This window comes from Orcinus orca, chromosome 1 (assembly GCF_937001465.1).
Source record: "Orcinus orca chromosome 1, mOrcOrc1.1, whole genome shotgun sequence".
NCBI lineage: Eukaryota > Metazoa > Chordata > Mammalia > Artiodactyla > Delphinidae > Orcinus > Orcinus orca.
Window position 1 is genome coordinate 197,716,179 of NC_064559.1, and position 15,426 is coordinate 197,731,604.

At 50.5% G+C, this 15,426-nt stretch overlaps 1 protein-coding gene across 6 annotated transcripts in view; it reads left to right on the top strand.

The window, feature by feature from the left end:
- Positions 1 to 15,426, top strand: part of TMCO4 (transmembrane and coiled-coil domains 4) — a 77,650-nt gene that overhangs the window by 55,309 nt on the left and 6,915 nt on the right. For 5 of the 6 annotated variants that reach the window (XM_049707297.1, XM_033433128.2, XM_004272580.4 and 2 more), the window contains 2 exons: positions 6,628 to 6,745; positions 14,115 to 14,232. In XM_049707297.1, coding sequence (XP_049563254.1) covers positions 6,628 to 6,745; positions 14,115 to 14,232 — 236 coding nt within the window. The other variant, XM_049707307.1, reaches the window with a different exon arrangement.

Consider the following 15,426-nt stretch of genomic DNA (forward strand, 5'->3'; position numbering starts at 1 on the left):
GATGCTAGTAACAGCCTTACCACTTTGCCAGATGAAAGGGATGGAAATCAAAAGGGAGAGATGAAGGCTTACTCCTTCCATAAAGAATTCATCCCAAATCCTTATAATATATCCAAACGGGCTCCCTTAAACGATTCTTTCCAGTGTGAACCTCATTCCACTGGGGGCGTCGAGGGGTGGGGGACAGTCAGAGCCTCCCTTCATCTCCCTTTATGCCTGGCTCCTGCCCTCTCCCTCTCCCTTTGGCCGTGTCTGTGTGTTTATCATGCGGGCGTATGTGTATCTTTGGAATGGATTTCGTTTTGTGTTAGATGCAGTTCATATCATTTACTTCAAGGTCTGTTTTCTGGACTCGCAGTCGGGAGATCATTTCCTCCCTCGTTTCCCACCTTATCACTCACTGCACACATGACCCCCCGCCAGGAGGGAGAAAATCCTTCCTTTTTGCTTCTCAAACTTTGGTCTTTGCAGCCCAGGAGAATCTCATTACTGACAGTGTGATAGGCCTATGGGAGTTTGTGATGTTGCCTTTCTGGCCATTTGATGAGATTTCTGTGTAACTCCTAGAGGAGGGTGTTTGGAAAGACCTGGAAAGCGCTGCCTGGGCCTGCCTCACTTTCAGAAAGCCCACTGTATGGAGAGGACAGAATGACAGAGGGGAAGCTGGGATTGGTTGTTCCCAGTGACAGTTGGTCCTCCCTCATTGTACAAAAGGATTCTCCGTGGGACGCTGTGAAAGAGCTGGCCCTACTTGGTACATTTTAAGAATGTTTAGTTTAACAAAAGCTCAGTTTATATATGATTTTCAAGGCCAAGGCTCTAGTGTAAAGGGACTCTTGCCATTGTGAAGAACAGCCTATTCTCAACTCTTGGGTTTTCTTTTGAAAAGCTAAGACAGTCTCCAGACCGCCAGGAGCGCCAGGTGGTAAAAGTGTCCTATCAGGAATCTGGCGTGAACTGCTGAAGGAGTGATAAGAGCAGCTGACAAGATAGAAACTGATTTATCTAAATTCTCAGTGATAAAAGCAAGCGAGGATGGTTGCACAACCATGTGACTATACTTAATGCTACTGAACTGTACACTGAAAAATGGTTCAGATGGGAAAATCTTACGTTAGGTGTATTTCACCACAATTTTTTTTTTTTTAAATTTTGGGAATTCCCTGGCGGTCCAGTGGTTAGGACTCCGAGCTTTCACTGCCGAAGGTGTGGGTTCAATCCCTGGTCAAGGAACTAAGATCCCTCAAGCCGTGTGGCTCGGCCCAAAAAAAAAAAAATTAAAGTAAATGAGGACGTGTTTAACCGTTGTTTACAGCTCTTCAGCTGCTTCTCTCTAGAGGCTGTGCTCTGAAGGAGACCGATGCTACTGTCCACTGCTACCAGATGCCTGGCATCACCACTCCCCACAACAAACTCCTAAAATAGTGCCTGCAATTAGCAGCTGGCTAGAAACAGGCACGGTGACTATAACGGCTGAGCCATCTCCAAAGACAGTGCCTCATGCCCAGCATTTCTACCTAGTTGCCAAATTGATCATCTGCACGGGAATAACAGTGGACACCACTGACCAAGCCGTGTGCCAGAGACAGCCCTGAACATACAACCTCACGCCAGCCCTGGGAAATCAGTATTATTATATTCTCTCCATTTTAAAGATGAGGAAGCTGAGGCTCCAAGTTATTAAATAACTGACTTCGGTTCACGTAAAACCAAGATTTGAACACAGATTTCTCTTGTGCCAAAGGTCAAGCCGCTTCCCCTGGACTGGTGATTCCCAGCCTTTTTGAACCTGAGCCCTTTCGAAAGGCAAACACTTCACAGCCCTGCCTATGGCAGTCATCCCACTTTCAGCATCTCCTGGTGGAAACAGTATGTCATGACCACAAACTACCTGAATCCAGGAATTCTGTGAGTTGCAACAGCATCTGATACAGTCTTAGAATCATGACACCTGCTGTGTGAGACGGGAGACATTTAACTGGATGACAGCAGTTTGCAATTGTGTAGTTTCTTAGGCCCTCGAAGTTGCTGGGTCTTTGTCCCCAAAGATGGGGCACCCTGAGCTGTACCGTGAATCATCTGAAGAGTCTGGAGACCCTGAGCCTTCTTATTATGTAGGCCAAGCCTGAGGGATTTTTGTTAATACAGGTGATGTCGGTGCTTCTTGGGAGGGTCACCATGAGCCTCTGGGTCACACTGTCGGAAGCCAGCAGAGGAGACTGAGGCAGAGTCAGCTTTGGAAGGACCGGTCATTATTCTTGCCCACTGCAGGCCGCAGTCAGTCACAGTAGCATCTGTTCCCCTGGAGCAGAGCTCTGGAAACCAGCAATTGAAGAGCTGAGAACCCTGGTTAAATACTCTTCCATTTACTTTCAGCCAAGTCAGCTCTCTTCATTTGCTTTTATCCAGTCTACGGAGATCCTCAACTAGAGCCTCTCGGAAGAAGTTATACCGGGAGGAAAATTTTTAAAATTAAAAAAATAAACTTTTTGCATGTATTCTCAACATGAAGGGTTGCTGAGTCCCACAGCTTGCTTTCATTCATCCCACAAATACTTACTGAGCAGAGCATCTGTGCCAGTTGCTGTTCTAGGCACTGGGGATTCCCTGGCTCAACCCTTGAGGAGCTCACGTGTAGTAGGAGACAGATCATAGGAGAGACTGTGAAAGTAAAATAGGTAGTAAGTCAGATGGTCTCAAGTGCTGTGGAGAAAAATACATCAGAGAAGGGAGATGGGGCACCTGCTAGGGGTGGGAGGTTGCATCTTCCTCCCTTTGGAGGGTGGCAGTTCAACAAAGAGGTGAAGGATCAGGTCGGGGGGTGAGGCTTGTGGATGTTGGAAGGAAGCATATCAGGAGGAGAGATCAGCAAGGGAAAGGCCTGGCATGTTCTGGAACAGCAAGGCCAGTGTGGCTGGAAGAGAGTGAGCAAGGGGAAAGTGTGGGGAAGGTCACGCAGGGCTTCGAGGGCTGTTGAAATGACTTTAACTCTGACTCCACAAGAGATGGATCCCACAGGAGAGTTTTGAGCACAGGAGTGAAATGATCTGACTTTCCTGCAGTGTCATTTACATATGACACAATCCCCCCATTTTAAGTGTACAATTCAGTGATTATTAGCGAATGTGCAGAGTTGTACAAACCATCACCACGACCCAGCTGTAGAACATTTCCAGCACCCGCAAAAGGCACCTCATGCCTATGACTCAAATTTTAAAGGGATCTCTTTGGGTCCTGTGTTAAGAATAAAGAAAAGAGGGACTTCCCTGGCAGTCCAATGGTTAGGACTCAGTGCTTTCACTGCCGTGGTCCCAGGTTCAATCCCTGGTCAGGAACTAAGATCCCACAAGCCACGGGGTGTGGCCAAAAAAAAAAAAAAAGGAATGAAAATAAGAGGTAAGAGCAAAGACAGTGTGGGAAGGTAATGTTTCTCACCATACGTGAGTGAAAAAAAGGACTGAAAGTGGAGGGATAAAGACAGGACTAATAAAGCTTTTCTTCTGAATTGCCCCAGGGATGGAGCCTCGTTAATGCCAAAGGCATAAGAATGAAAGGCCTCCAGCTTCAACAGTAAAAGTACTACATTAATAACATACACAAGACTGTTTAAAACATGAGCAATCCAAGCCCAAAAGCTGAACCTGAACTTGAGTCCTGAACTTGAAGGTGACTGATGCACCTTGGATCCCTGACTATTTATAAAACTATGGAACTATATCTTAACACCTTAAAAATTCATAAGAAGAAAAGTTGGTGGTAGCAATATAGGAGTACATCCCAACATGTTTCAGCAAACATTCGTGGTCCCTGCAGGAAAAAGACAGTGAGGTCATCTTATGTTCGTTATTATTAAAATGTTAAATGCCAGTTTCTTGCGTTGGTCTTGAAAAGCGGGGGTATTCTGCGCTGAACTCATGTCATGATGTGACGGATCATCTGTGCCCATGAAAGGGGACTGCTTGACACTAAAAGTGGTACCTGAGTGAGGATTCTCTGTATTTTACCTGGAAGGCTGAAATCTTCTGGTATTATAAGGTTTTGGACCAAACAGTGAATTTTGACTTTTTTTTCTCCAGCATCTACTTCAGCAGCCAGTTTTCCTAACTCAGGTTTCCCCTCCTGGACCGTCTCATTCCGGGAACAGTACAGGATTCTCCCTTGGGTGGGTCTAAAATGATTCTCACCAACTTTCTTTAAGCTAACACCTGTGCATTACCAAGAGCCTGCCACGTGGCTTCTCTCTAGGTATGCAACTTCCTAGAGAGCAAATCATCTTTTAAAACATAAGACAGGCACATCTGACTGTGGCAGCAGTGTGAGGATAAAGGGGAAGAGGTCTAGAAAGGCAGTTTAAAGCCAGGCTTCAGAGATAGGTAAACGTGTTTCCAGCTCGCCACCTACCCTGACTTGGTTTGACTGTGTTCTGGACTGTTTTGTGAGATTCAGCTACTAGTCTCAGCTCAGCAAAGGCACCTACCTTTGTTTGCTTTTCATAACACCTGTCTGATGGCTAGTCACAGGATCCTGACAGTTGCTCAGGGTAACCTGATAGGGAATGCTGCAGTTCCCCTGCCGGCCACAAGGAGGTCCCAGCCCTCCAGGCGTCGGCACCCAGGGCTGCAAAGCTGCCCCAGCTCCTCAGATGGAGAGATTCTGGGGGACAGGGCAGGTGCCTTGAGTGGCCGGCGTCCAGAGAGAGCTGCTAAGCTCAGTCGTTGACCCTGGGCCCACAGCCGTTTGGCACCGTGGGAGCAATGATAACCCGCCTGCGATCGCTGTGCTTTGAGTTGTTACCCGTACACAGCAGAGAGAATGGCCCCAGGCCCCGACAGCTCCCCGTGCCGGGTTCTGGGCCCGGCTGTATTCTCACTACCTGTGTGACCGTGGGCATGCCCCACCCCCTCTGAGACTCCGTGTTTCCTCATCTGCCGAGAGAAGGGGTCAGAATCAGAGCTACAGCCTTGCCAACAGCATAAGCACCTGAAATAGCCCTTACATCAAACAGTATCTGAGTCATCCTTGCAATTCAACACAAACTACCAGCTTCCTGAAGTTTTCCATCCTTCTGCCAGATTATCCCATCCCTGGAAGCAGAGGAGTGAAATCAGAATTCTGTGCCCTGGAATCTTATAACTCAGGGCCAGAGAGGAGCACAGGGGTTCTCAAACTCCTGTTAGCCTGGAACCGTTTACTCAGACAAACTCTGACACAACAGCCCAAGTGGAAAACAGTTAGACGCACTCTGGTTAGAAACCGGAGCCCAGAGAGAGGAAGCCACCTGTCCTGTGTCCCTCAGCAAGAGAGAGTGGTGGGACTGGCTGAGCTGTCCCTCCGGGGCCCACTCCCCAGGAATGACACGGATTATGCTACTCCCCAAACTTGGGGGGGCTCAGAACCTGCAGAGAGGCAGGGGCACAGGACAGGGGACGGGGCGGGGAGACACTGACTTCCACTGTGTGTTCACTATGCTGGGGTTTTCCCCACCATGATTTCATCCCCATAAAGACCACCAAGGCAGTACCATAGCCACCTGTAGGCTCAGAGAAGTTAAGTGACTTGTCTCAGAAGTCACTGAGCCGGGATTTGAACCCAGGGCTTTGCAACTGCAAAGCACATATCCTGGCTGTCCCAGGGGATGGCAATGTATTTATTCATTCATTCATTCACACCTTTACTGAGCCCCAATTACAGACTAGGCACTGTCCTATACAGCTGTGACCAAGGCAGCCGGAGCCCCGCCCTCCCTGAACCCAGATATTAGAGGAGGAGACAGACGTAAACAAGTGAGGTGTGACAAGAAGAAAAATAGAGCCGGGTCAAGGGGTGACTGGGGGTGGAGGTGCACGTGCACCCCCAGGGGTCTAGAGCAGTGCTTCTCAAAGTGCGGTCTGCACTCCCATGTGTGAGCTGTTGGTTTCCAGTCTGCAAGATGATCAAAGAAACGCTGCTTTGCTGATCTATACTTACAAGACAGACAGCCCACGGGCCAGCCCTCATCCACGAGCTGCGCTCAGAGGAGCCCTGGCCTAAAATACTCTGAACCACTAGGTCAGTGCAGCTGCTGCGTGTACTTCATGTCCCAGGATCCTGAGCCCCCCTCTCCTCTCCACTCCCACCTTCCCGCCGGGCTGTACAGACCCCAGAGGAAGGCTGTGGTGTCTCCTGCCCGGCAAGTGCAATGCGCTAGGGGCCATCAGTCCCTTCTAAAGGGAGACACCACATGTGAGTCCACGGCCAGTTGCGAGCTTCATGGAGGGTGGAAATAGACCTGGGTCCCGATTTGGGCCATGCCACTTACTGGCCATGTGATCTTGAAAATGTCTTTGGTTTTCCTTAACTGTGAAATGGGGATGATGATGCATTGCAGGAAGAGATCAGGCACCAGAGGGCCTGGAACTCAGTAGATGGAAGCCACCGTACTGTGTGGGCATGTGTGTGTCTGTGTGCACGACTGTGTTTGCGCAGGTGCCTGAGCATATGTGTGCATGTCTGCATGAGTGTGGGTGTGCATATGCACGTGTGTGCGCGTGTACGTGACATCCATTTCCTCCACCACCATTGGAGAGTCGCTCTCAGGACCCGCTGTGGCCAGGGGTGCTGACAGTCATTTCCGGGGTCTCTCTCCAGATTGCCAAGGGATCATCGAGGACGTTGTCCTGCTGGGCGCGCCCGTGGAGGGAGAAGCCAAGCACTGGGAGCCTTTCCGGAAGGTGGTATCTGGAAGGATCGTCAACGGCTACTGCAGGTCTGTCCAAACCCTGTGCCTGTGAGGAGGTGACAGTGCTTACTGAGCACCTAGCGTGTCCAGGCCCTGTGCCCAGGACACAGATGTTGGAGGCCAGGCCCTTGTCCGGGAGGATCCCAGGGACCGGTAGGACACCAGCCCTACTAGAAGCAAGGCCCGGGCCAGGTGTTCTGACCTGGGCAGCATCTATCCCCATAGGATGATGGGCAGCAGGGACAGATCCTAAGAAAGGTTTCCCTGTGTCGGGCTGAGACCAGTTTACAGGATGACACGAGAGGCCAGGCTGGTCACCATGATCTGGGGTAAGAGGAGTGGGATGAAACTGAAAAGCAAAGATTGGGCCGTAAATGGGGGGGTCTCTGAACGCCGACTGAGGACCTCGCGTGTGGGTTATCCGGCAGCGCAGGAAGGGAGTGGGGAGCGTCCAGGCTGAGCTTTCAGAGCAGTGTCTTGGGGCAGGGCTGACAGCCATGGGGGAGCCAGCACCCACACCACACCACAGACCCTCCTGCAAGAGAGGGGGGCTGTGAAGACTGACAGCTGTGGGGCTGGAAAGGAGGCATCCCTGGGCTTGGCTTTGAGGAGGACTCGAGAGGTTTCAGCCAAAGCCGTGCCCTCGACTCTGGGGAAGAAGAGAAGATGAAGGCCCCCGCTGAGACCTCAGGAGATTGGCCTGAGAGGATGCCCGGGCCCTTCAGCCTCCAGAGGAGGCAAAGGAGGGAGGTGACAGCATAAACACGAGAACAGGGATTTGGAATCGCACAGACCTGGGTCTTAACATCGGCCTCAGTTTCTCCATCAGTGAAGGGGGGATAATAGTAGTGACTCCCCCCAGGGTTACGATGATAGTCCAGCGATTTACAGAGTTGCCCATGGTGGGTGCCTGCTCCGTGAGTGACAGATGGTGTTACCGTTCATCAGCAGCAGCATCGAAGCGCCAACCTCGCGCCAGGCACTAGCTGGAACCTCAACAGGAGCAAGCCCCCACCTGGCCCTGTGCAACCTCGCACGCAGCAGCGCAAATAGGCAGGAAACAGGCAGCTCCGGGCTTGTCTGCGACACCCAAATCCAGAAGCTCTGAAACCAAAGGCTTTTCCCCAAGTGTGGTGCACACTCATTTAGCGACGGGAGGTGAGACTTGGGGAAACGGCTGCCTCACGGGGCTATGAACATGAAGTGTCCAGCAGGGCGTCTGGAGTTGCAGCGCTGGAACTGAGAGAGATGCAAACTGGAGCGAGGGCCAGTGGGAGGTCAGCTTCGGCTGAAGCCAGAAGGACAGGTGAGCTCATTTGAAAGGCAAAGCCTAGAGAAAGAGGAGAGTGCTGGGTTCCTGATTCTAAGGAATATGGGTCAGGGTGGGAGGAGGGAGAGGCTCCAGCCTGAGGTTAAGGGCAACTCAGAATCATCCCACATACATGCCCAAGACGTCCTGCTGGACGTGGGGCTACAAAGATGAACAAGAGGAGTTCATGTCTAGCAGAAAAGACACATATGGAAACAGACAGTTATTCAAAAAAAAAACCATGAAAAATGCAATAATGCAGTGATGGGGGAGTGGATATGACAAGTATTAGACTCTTACCACCTGCCAGATCCTGTCTCTGATGTCATTTTCTCCGTTAATCGTGCCCCAAACCCTAAGGGGTTTGTATTATTAAGCCCATCTTACAAGTGAGGAAACTGAGGCCCAGAGAAGTTAAGTCACAAGGCCAGTTAACTTTAATTTTGATCTAAGCCCAGCCATCCCAAGTAGAACCTGCAAGTGAATAGAAGAGATTTGGAAAGTCTTTATCATTTTGATAATTTAGCCCATGTCTAGTTCAGAGCTAAAGATAAAGATTGTCTTTAGCCTTGGATAGAGGGTATTAACCGGGACACGGGAGTTCAGCCAATCAGTATGGCTTTATCACTCATATTCTAAGATGAGTTCTTAGAATCAGGATATGGTAGAAAGAACAAAGAAACAAAGACAAAGAGCTCATGCAAATCAATAAGAAAAAAAAAATCTAATAAGAAAAATGGCCAGAGGGACTTCCCTGGGGGTCAAGCGGTTAGGACTCCCGAGTTCCCAATGCAGGGGGCCCAGGTTCAATCCCTGGTCGGGGAGCTAGATCCCACATGCATGCTGCAACTAAGAAGTCTGCATGCCACAACTCAAGATTCCACATGCTGCAACGAAGACCTGGTACAGCCAAAAATAAATAAATAAACAAAAATTAGAAAATGGCCAGGGACTTCCCTGGCAGTCCAGTGGTTAAAATTCCATGTTCCCAGTGCAGGGAGCATCAGTTCGAACCCTGGTCAGGGAACTAAGATCCCACGTGCCTCATGGTGCAGCCTAAAAAATAAAAAGAAAGAAAATGGCCAAAGGATATATAAACATGGAATAAATACAGTCAATAAACTTTTGGAAATGTACCCAATCTCATTATTAGTGAAATAAATGCAAACTAAAATCAGTAAAATACTATTTATCATCCGCCAGATTATCGAACATCTGACACATGAATAACATTCAGTGTTGGTGAAGATGTGGAGAAATGGGCGCTGTCATACCCTGTCAGTGGCAGCTGAATTCAGTGGAGGATAGTTGGCAATATCTATCCAAATTTTTAATGTGCCAATCTTCTGATCCCACAGATTCTGACTTCTGGGATCCTGCTGTACTAGATACATGCACAGAGATAGATGCACAAAGGGGATCCTTGCAGCTTCATTTATAATTAAAAATTTAAAACAACCTGAATGACCGCAAAGAGGGGAACAGTTAAGGGGGAAAAGCAAGTGCGACAATACGTACTGTGATCCCATTTACGAAGGAAAACGTTTCTGCGTGTGCATATATGTATCTGTATGTCTGAAAATGGACAGGCAGGTCCAGAGGGACCATGAGAAACTAGTAACAGTGGTCACCCCTAAAGAGTGGGCAGGGCTTGGAGGTAGAGCTTAAAAGAGACATTTTTTTAATTGATATGTAGTTGATTTACAACATTGCGTTAGTTTCAGGTATACAGCAAAGTGATTCAGTTATATATGTGTGCATGTGTGTGTATATATATATTTATTTATTTATTAATAAAAGAGACTTTAATTTTTTAAGTAAGGACAGTTTAAAAAACAAGAAAAGAGCATCCTAATGTCCATAGCAGCACTGTTTACGGTAGCCAGGACATGGAAGCAACCTAAATGTTCATCAACAGAAGAATGGATAAAGAAGATGTAGTACATATATACAATGGAGTATTACTCAGCCATAAAAAAGAATGAAGTAAAGCCATTTGCAGCAACATAGATGGACCTAGAGATTGTCATACTGAATGAAGATATTGCTTATATGTGGAATCTAGAAAAGGGGTACAAATGAATTTATCTACAACACAGAAATAGAGTTACAGATGTAGAAAACAAACTTACGGTTACCAGCGGGTAAGGGGTGGGGGAGGGATAAATTGGGAGATTGGGATTGACATATACACACTACCCTAGATAAAATAGGTAACTAATAAGGACCTCCTGTATAGCACAGGGAACTCTACTCAATACTCTGTAATGGCCTGTATGGGAGAAGAATCTAAAAGAGTGGATACACGTATATGTGTAACTTTGCCGTACAGCAGAAACTGACACAAATTGTAAATCAACTCTGCTCCAATAAATATCTTTAAAAATTAATTAATTAATTAATTAAAAACAAGAAAAGAGAAGGAATGGCCACCACATTGATGGCAGACAGCCCTCAGTTAAAATCCTGGCTCCACCATTTACCACTCAGGTGGCTTTGGGCAAACCAATCTGAAGCTCAGTGTTCCTGCCTGTAAGATGGGAATAACAGTCCCTCCTGCACAGGGCTTCTGGGGAGATTAAATGAGATTATGTAAGATGAAGGCTGGCGCTTTATACGCACCCAATGAGCGATAGCGGTTATAATTATTATTACTGGGCATATTCGCAGCACACGATTTTTTTGATGCTTTCATAAACAGCAAAGGGAAGGAATTAAAATTGCATGTGTGCAATGTGAAAGCAGCAGAATCTTATTAAACCCATCTGTTCCGTTGAGAACCGGAGGCTAATAAGTTTGGTTTTCCATTATTTTGTGAGATCCTGAGCCATCTCTCTGGAGAGAAAAAGGAGGAGGGGGAGAGGAGGAAGAAGGAGAGAAGAGGGAAGGAATGCACAGACCAAAACAATAACTGTAATTTTTTGATTAAATTAAGCACTGACCAGGAATTCATATTCTTGGCCCCCAAAAGTGTTTTAGTTGCCGTAAACCTACTTAAAGACTGGGAGTGGAATGAGGGGCTGGGGGGAGCTTCAGGCCAACACTCCCAAACTATATACGTTTATAAATTTATCATGTACATTAATAAAGCTCTTTGCAAGTTTGTTAACTTGCTTGGGCTTTCACGAACCCCCTGGAAGCCAACCGGGCAAGTGATTCTGTTCCCTATTATACTGTGAGGAAATTGAAGCTCAGAGAGGGTCAAGTGCCTCACCAAGGTCACACAGCAGAGCCAGGATGTGAACTCAGGTGAGACTGTCTCCCTGATAGTTGGGATATCTGCAATGAGAGGGTTTTGTTCTGAGCCCCCGGGGGACTCCCTGTGTGGTCTCTGCTCCAGTACCGTGTGGGGATAATGGTAGAAGGAGCGGGGAGGACCCCCTGCCCACAAGTGGTTCCAGGCCTGTCAGCAGCCACGGCACACCCTTCAACAGGTCATGCGGTGTGAATCAAGGTTCAGTTGTATGCATCCGCCTGGCCTGGAGGGCCATCGACGCCTGGCTTGCTGGGCACTGCACCCACCTCCCACCCCCAAGGAAGTTCCTGATTCTGCTCAGGATACAGGATGCAGCACTAAGGCACAGTCCTGCCCTCAACAAGCTCTCTGCCCGGAAAAAGAAAAGACCCAGGAACGGACACACGGAGGACATGTAACAAAGGTCACAAGAGGAGCATACACCAGTCACGTGAGGGATAAAGGATTAATACTATCAAGCGGAAGGGCTCAGGGGCACTCCCTGGAGAGGTGGCATGCAAGCTGAATTTTGAAAAGATGGATAGGAGCCCATCAGAGCCTGGAAGAGTAGGCGGAGCAGGAGAGAGGCCACACTGCCCACAAAGGCCCAGAGCGGGAGGTATCATCGTACCCGGTACCTCCTGAGCGCTCACGTGTGTGCGTACTGGGTACACGACGTGCCATCTCTGTGCACGCTCCTGCCCGCCCCGGAAGGTAGGTTACAGCGAGGAGACTGAGGCTCAGAGGGGTCAAGCAACTTGCCCAAGGTCACACAGCTGGTAACTGACAGGGTGGGACTGGCTCTGAGTGGTCCCGAGGGTGGGACCACCCCAGGCAAAAGAGACAGATGCTGGGCGCAGAGGGTCTGGAATGCCAGCAAAGGCCCTGTGGTTTGCTTAGCACAGTTTTGAGGATGTGGAACCTTCTAACACATGTTCCTGTCCTGCCCCTACATGTGTATGAATAAGTACATTTAACATTGTAAGTAGAGTGTTGTCATGTTTAAGACGGATCATTGGGAAGGAACAATCCTGACTTTGCTCCTTTGCTTTCTATGTCAGAACCGCATAGGGGCCTCCCTCACACCCCGTATTGGATGCATGTAAGCCTCACGATTAGTTAATAGAACAACTTGAGTCAGTCTCCTTTCTTCTCCCCTTAGCCATCATTCTGAGGGACAGTGTTTCTTGGGCCTTCAATATTAGGGTAACCATTGCGACGTGCAAACATTGCTCTCTGGCAGTTAGGGAATTTTCTAGAAGAGAAGGCCTATGGGTAGTGGAGAGTCAAGGTTGGCTTCTGAGAGGAGAGGGCCATGGTCGGATGAGAGTTGAAGACCCCAGTGGCTGGAGAGAGGTGAGGCCAGGAGCGAGGAGGAGGCCGTTCCTTTTGTCCGTGGGGGGCTGGGCGGGGAGTTGCCTGATCTCAGGGCTGGAGCAGAAGGGATGGGTTTTGGGGGAGTGGGGAGTAGGGGCAGGTGCTACAAATCTGCAGGATTCCGTGATAAGTTGGCCTTGGCGGGAAGGGAGGCCTAGGACATGGCTTTGCTGGCTTCTGCTCGAGGAACCTGGTGGACGATTCAGAGAGTCACAGGCTGATGAGCTCGGGGTGGGGCACAGCAGGAAGGTCTGTTGAGAGCCCCTCAGCTCTGGACCCCAGCCTTCTAGAGGCTTCCAGGGTGGTAACCACACAGGCACCCATGCGGCCAGAGATCCCAGAGGGTCAGGCCTGGAGAGCCCACAGCACCCTGGGTCCCAGACAGCTTTGGGGCCTCGCCTGTGGGCACAGAGGGTCACGCGGGCAGGCTGGGGACTCCTGACCCTCAGCACATTCCCCTGCACACGCGGGGAGGGAGGGCCCTTCTTTCACACAAGCGCACAAAAACGATGGGCTCAAATGGCCCTGCAACCGGAGTTGGACTCGGTCTAAACAAAAGACGCCCAGTGTGCTAAGTGGGGTCTCAGCCCTGGAGGCAGAGGGGGAACAGAGGCGTCCACGTGCATGGACTTGCTGAGGGAGGGGCCCAGCTTCACCCCGGACAGGGCACAGGGGTTCGAGGGGCAAGGCTGTCCCGTGGGCCCCACAGACCACGCCTCCCGTGGACAGTGCTCGGTGTACCTGAAGAATCGGGCCACAGAGTGTCCGGGGTTCTCTCCTTGCCAGAGTGCAGGGTTTATGTCTGGATAGGGGGCAGGGCGTGGTGTTCACAGCAGCCATGAGAGTGGAGGAGTGTTCCAGGGCTGTGACCTGCCTCGGGGGGCCGCGCTCACCTCCTAGGTGGCTGAGGGCAGGGAGAGCTGCAGGCTGGGCCAGGCCTGTCTCAGAAAGCACAGCTGGTCCCTTCAGCTCAAAGAGAGATGGGGGCCCAGACCCAGAGTTCCAAGCCACGGAGCATGGTGGCCCCAGCTCCCCATGATCCTCTCCCCCCAGGCAGACGCCCTGCTGCCTTTCTTTCGTCTCCCAGGGAGCCCTGGACCAGCCTCCACCCCCCACCCTGGGAACTGGAAACCCTCCCCAGCTGAGAGCAGCTCACCCAGCCACATGCAGACTGTGGAGAACTTCACCCAGCTTCCTCAGTCACTCACTCGACAGATATTCGTCTACTGCCCACCAGGCCAGCGCTGTTCTCTGCTCTGGGGGCCCAGCAGGAAGCAAAGCAGCCTCCCTGGAGCTGCCACGCCCTGGGCAATGCTCCCGAAATGCTAGTGGCTGCAGCTCCCACCATCATACACGGGTGCAGCGGGGCCCTGGTTTCCCACAGAAGCTCCCCTCCCACCAGGCTCCCCCGGGGCGAGGCAGGGCCCTCCGAGGCTGACGTCCGCCCCTTCTCACTCCGTCCTCTCTGCCCACAGTGGGGACTGGCTCTTGAGCTTCGTCTACCGCACGTCCTCCGTGAAGCTCCGAGTGGCCGGCCTACAGCCCGTGCTGCTGCAGGACAAGAGGGTGGAGAACGTGGACCTGTCCTCCATGGTGAGTATCACCTGGCCCTCCCGGGGCTGGAGGGCTGGGCACTTCGTTACTCCAGCCCAGCAACCCAGGTCCCAGGGACACTGGCCCGGGCTCAGTCCACCCCAGAGGAGGGAGGTCATGAGAATTCACTTGGGAAGAGGTAACTCCTGTTCACGGGCACCATCCTTGTGCTGGGGCATTGTCCGCAGGCCTCTGGGGCGGGCACTATTATCCCCATTTCACAGATTAGGAAACTGAGACTTAGAAAAGTTCCCATCACACAACTAGCAACTAATAGCCTGGATTTGAACCTCCAGAGCCCATGCTCTTGCCCCTATATTACTGCCCTCTCACTACGCCTCCCCACTCCTCCTCCCACCGCCCCCACTCACTCCCCCAGCCGACATTACTGGTCAGGACAGTCTATTTCTCCTGGAAGTAACCAAAACAACCAGAGGACACAAGTGGAGGCATTCAGGCTGGACCAGAGCAGAAGCACCCAATTTCCAGGCTGTGAAACCGTGAAATACAGAGCAGGGAAAGTGTGTTCCCAGGTCCCCCACCTTGGAATCATCCGGAGAGTTTATTTCAAATGCAGATCCCAGAGCCCCACTGCCCAGACCTCCTAAATCAGTCTCTAGGAGGTGGAGCCTGAAAGTCTGCATTTTAAACATACTCCCCAAGGATTCTTACACATCTCAGACTAGGCAGGGCAGACAATGAAAAGAATTCTTGCTGGGAATGGAATGCAATGCGAGGGAGCCCACCCCAGCAGCTACACAAACCTAATTTGAGTTTCTAGAGCCATCTTTTGGGCTTGAAGGAACCTCGTCCACCCACCACATGTCTGTCATAGGGAGTTAATAATAGCTTCATGTGTGGACACTCACTTGATGCCCAGCTCTGCCCTAAACCTTTTGCAGTATCCGTATCCCCACTGTACAGATGAGGACCCTGAGGCTTTGAGAGGCTGTGGGACTTGCCGAGGGTCACAGAGCAGGGACAGGGCTGAGCAGGACTGAAGCCAGTGGGCATCGCCCCCGTTGGGTAGATGTGAGAACCAGTGGCAGAGGTGCCAGCTGCCAGGAGGATGAGGATATACTGAGCTGCAGTTATGTCCCCAGGCAAACTCAGCCAGTGAAAATGCCCGGGTTGCAAGGTTCACGAGAACAGGAACTTTGTTTTCCAATTATTACATTGCCGGCTGCCGTTTAT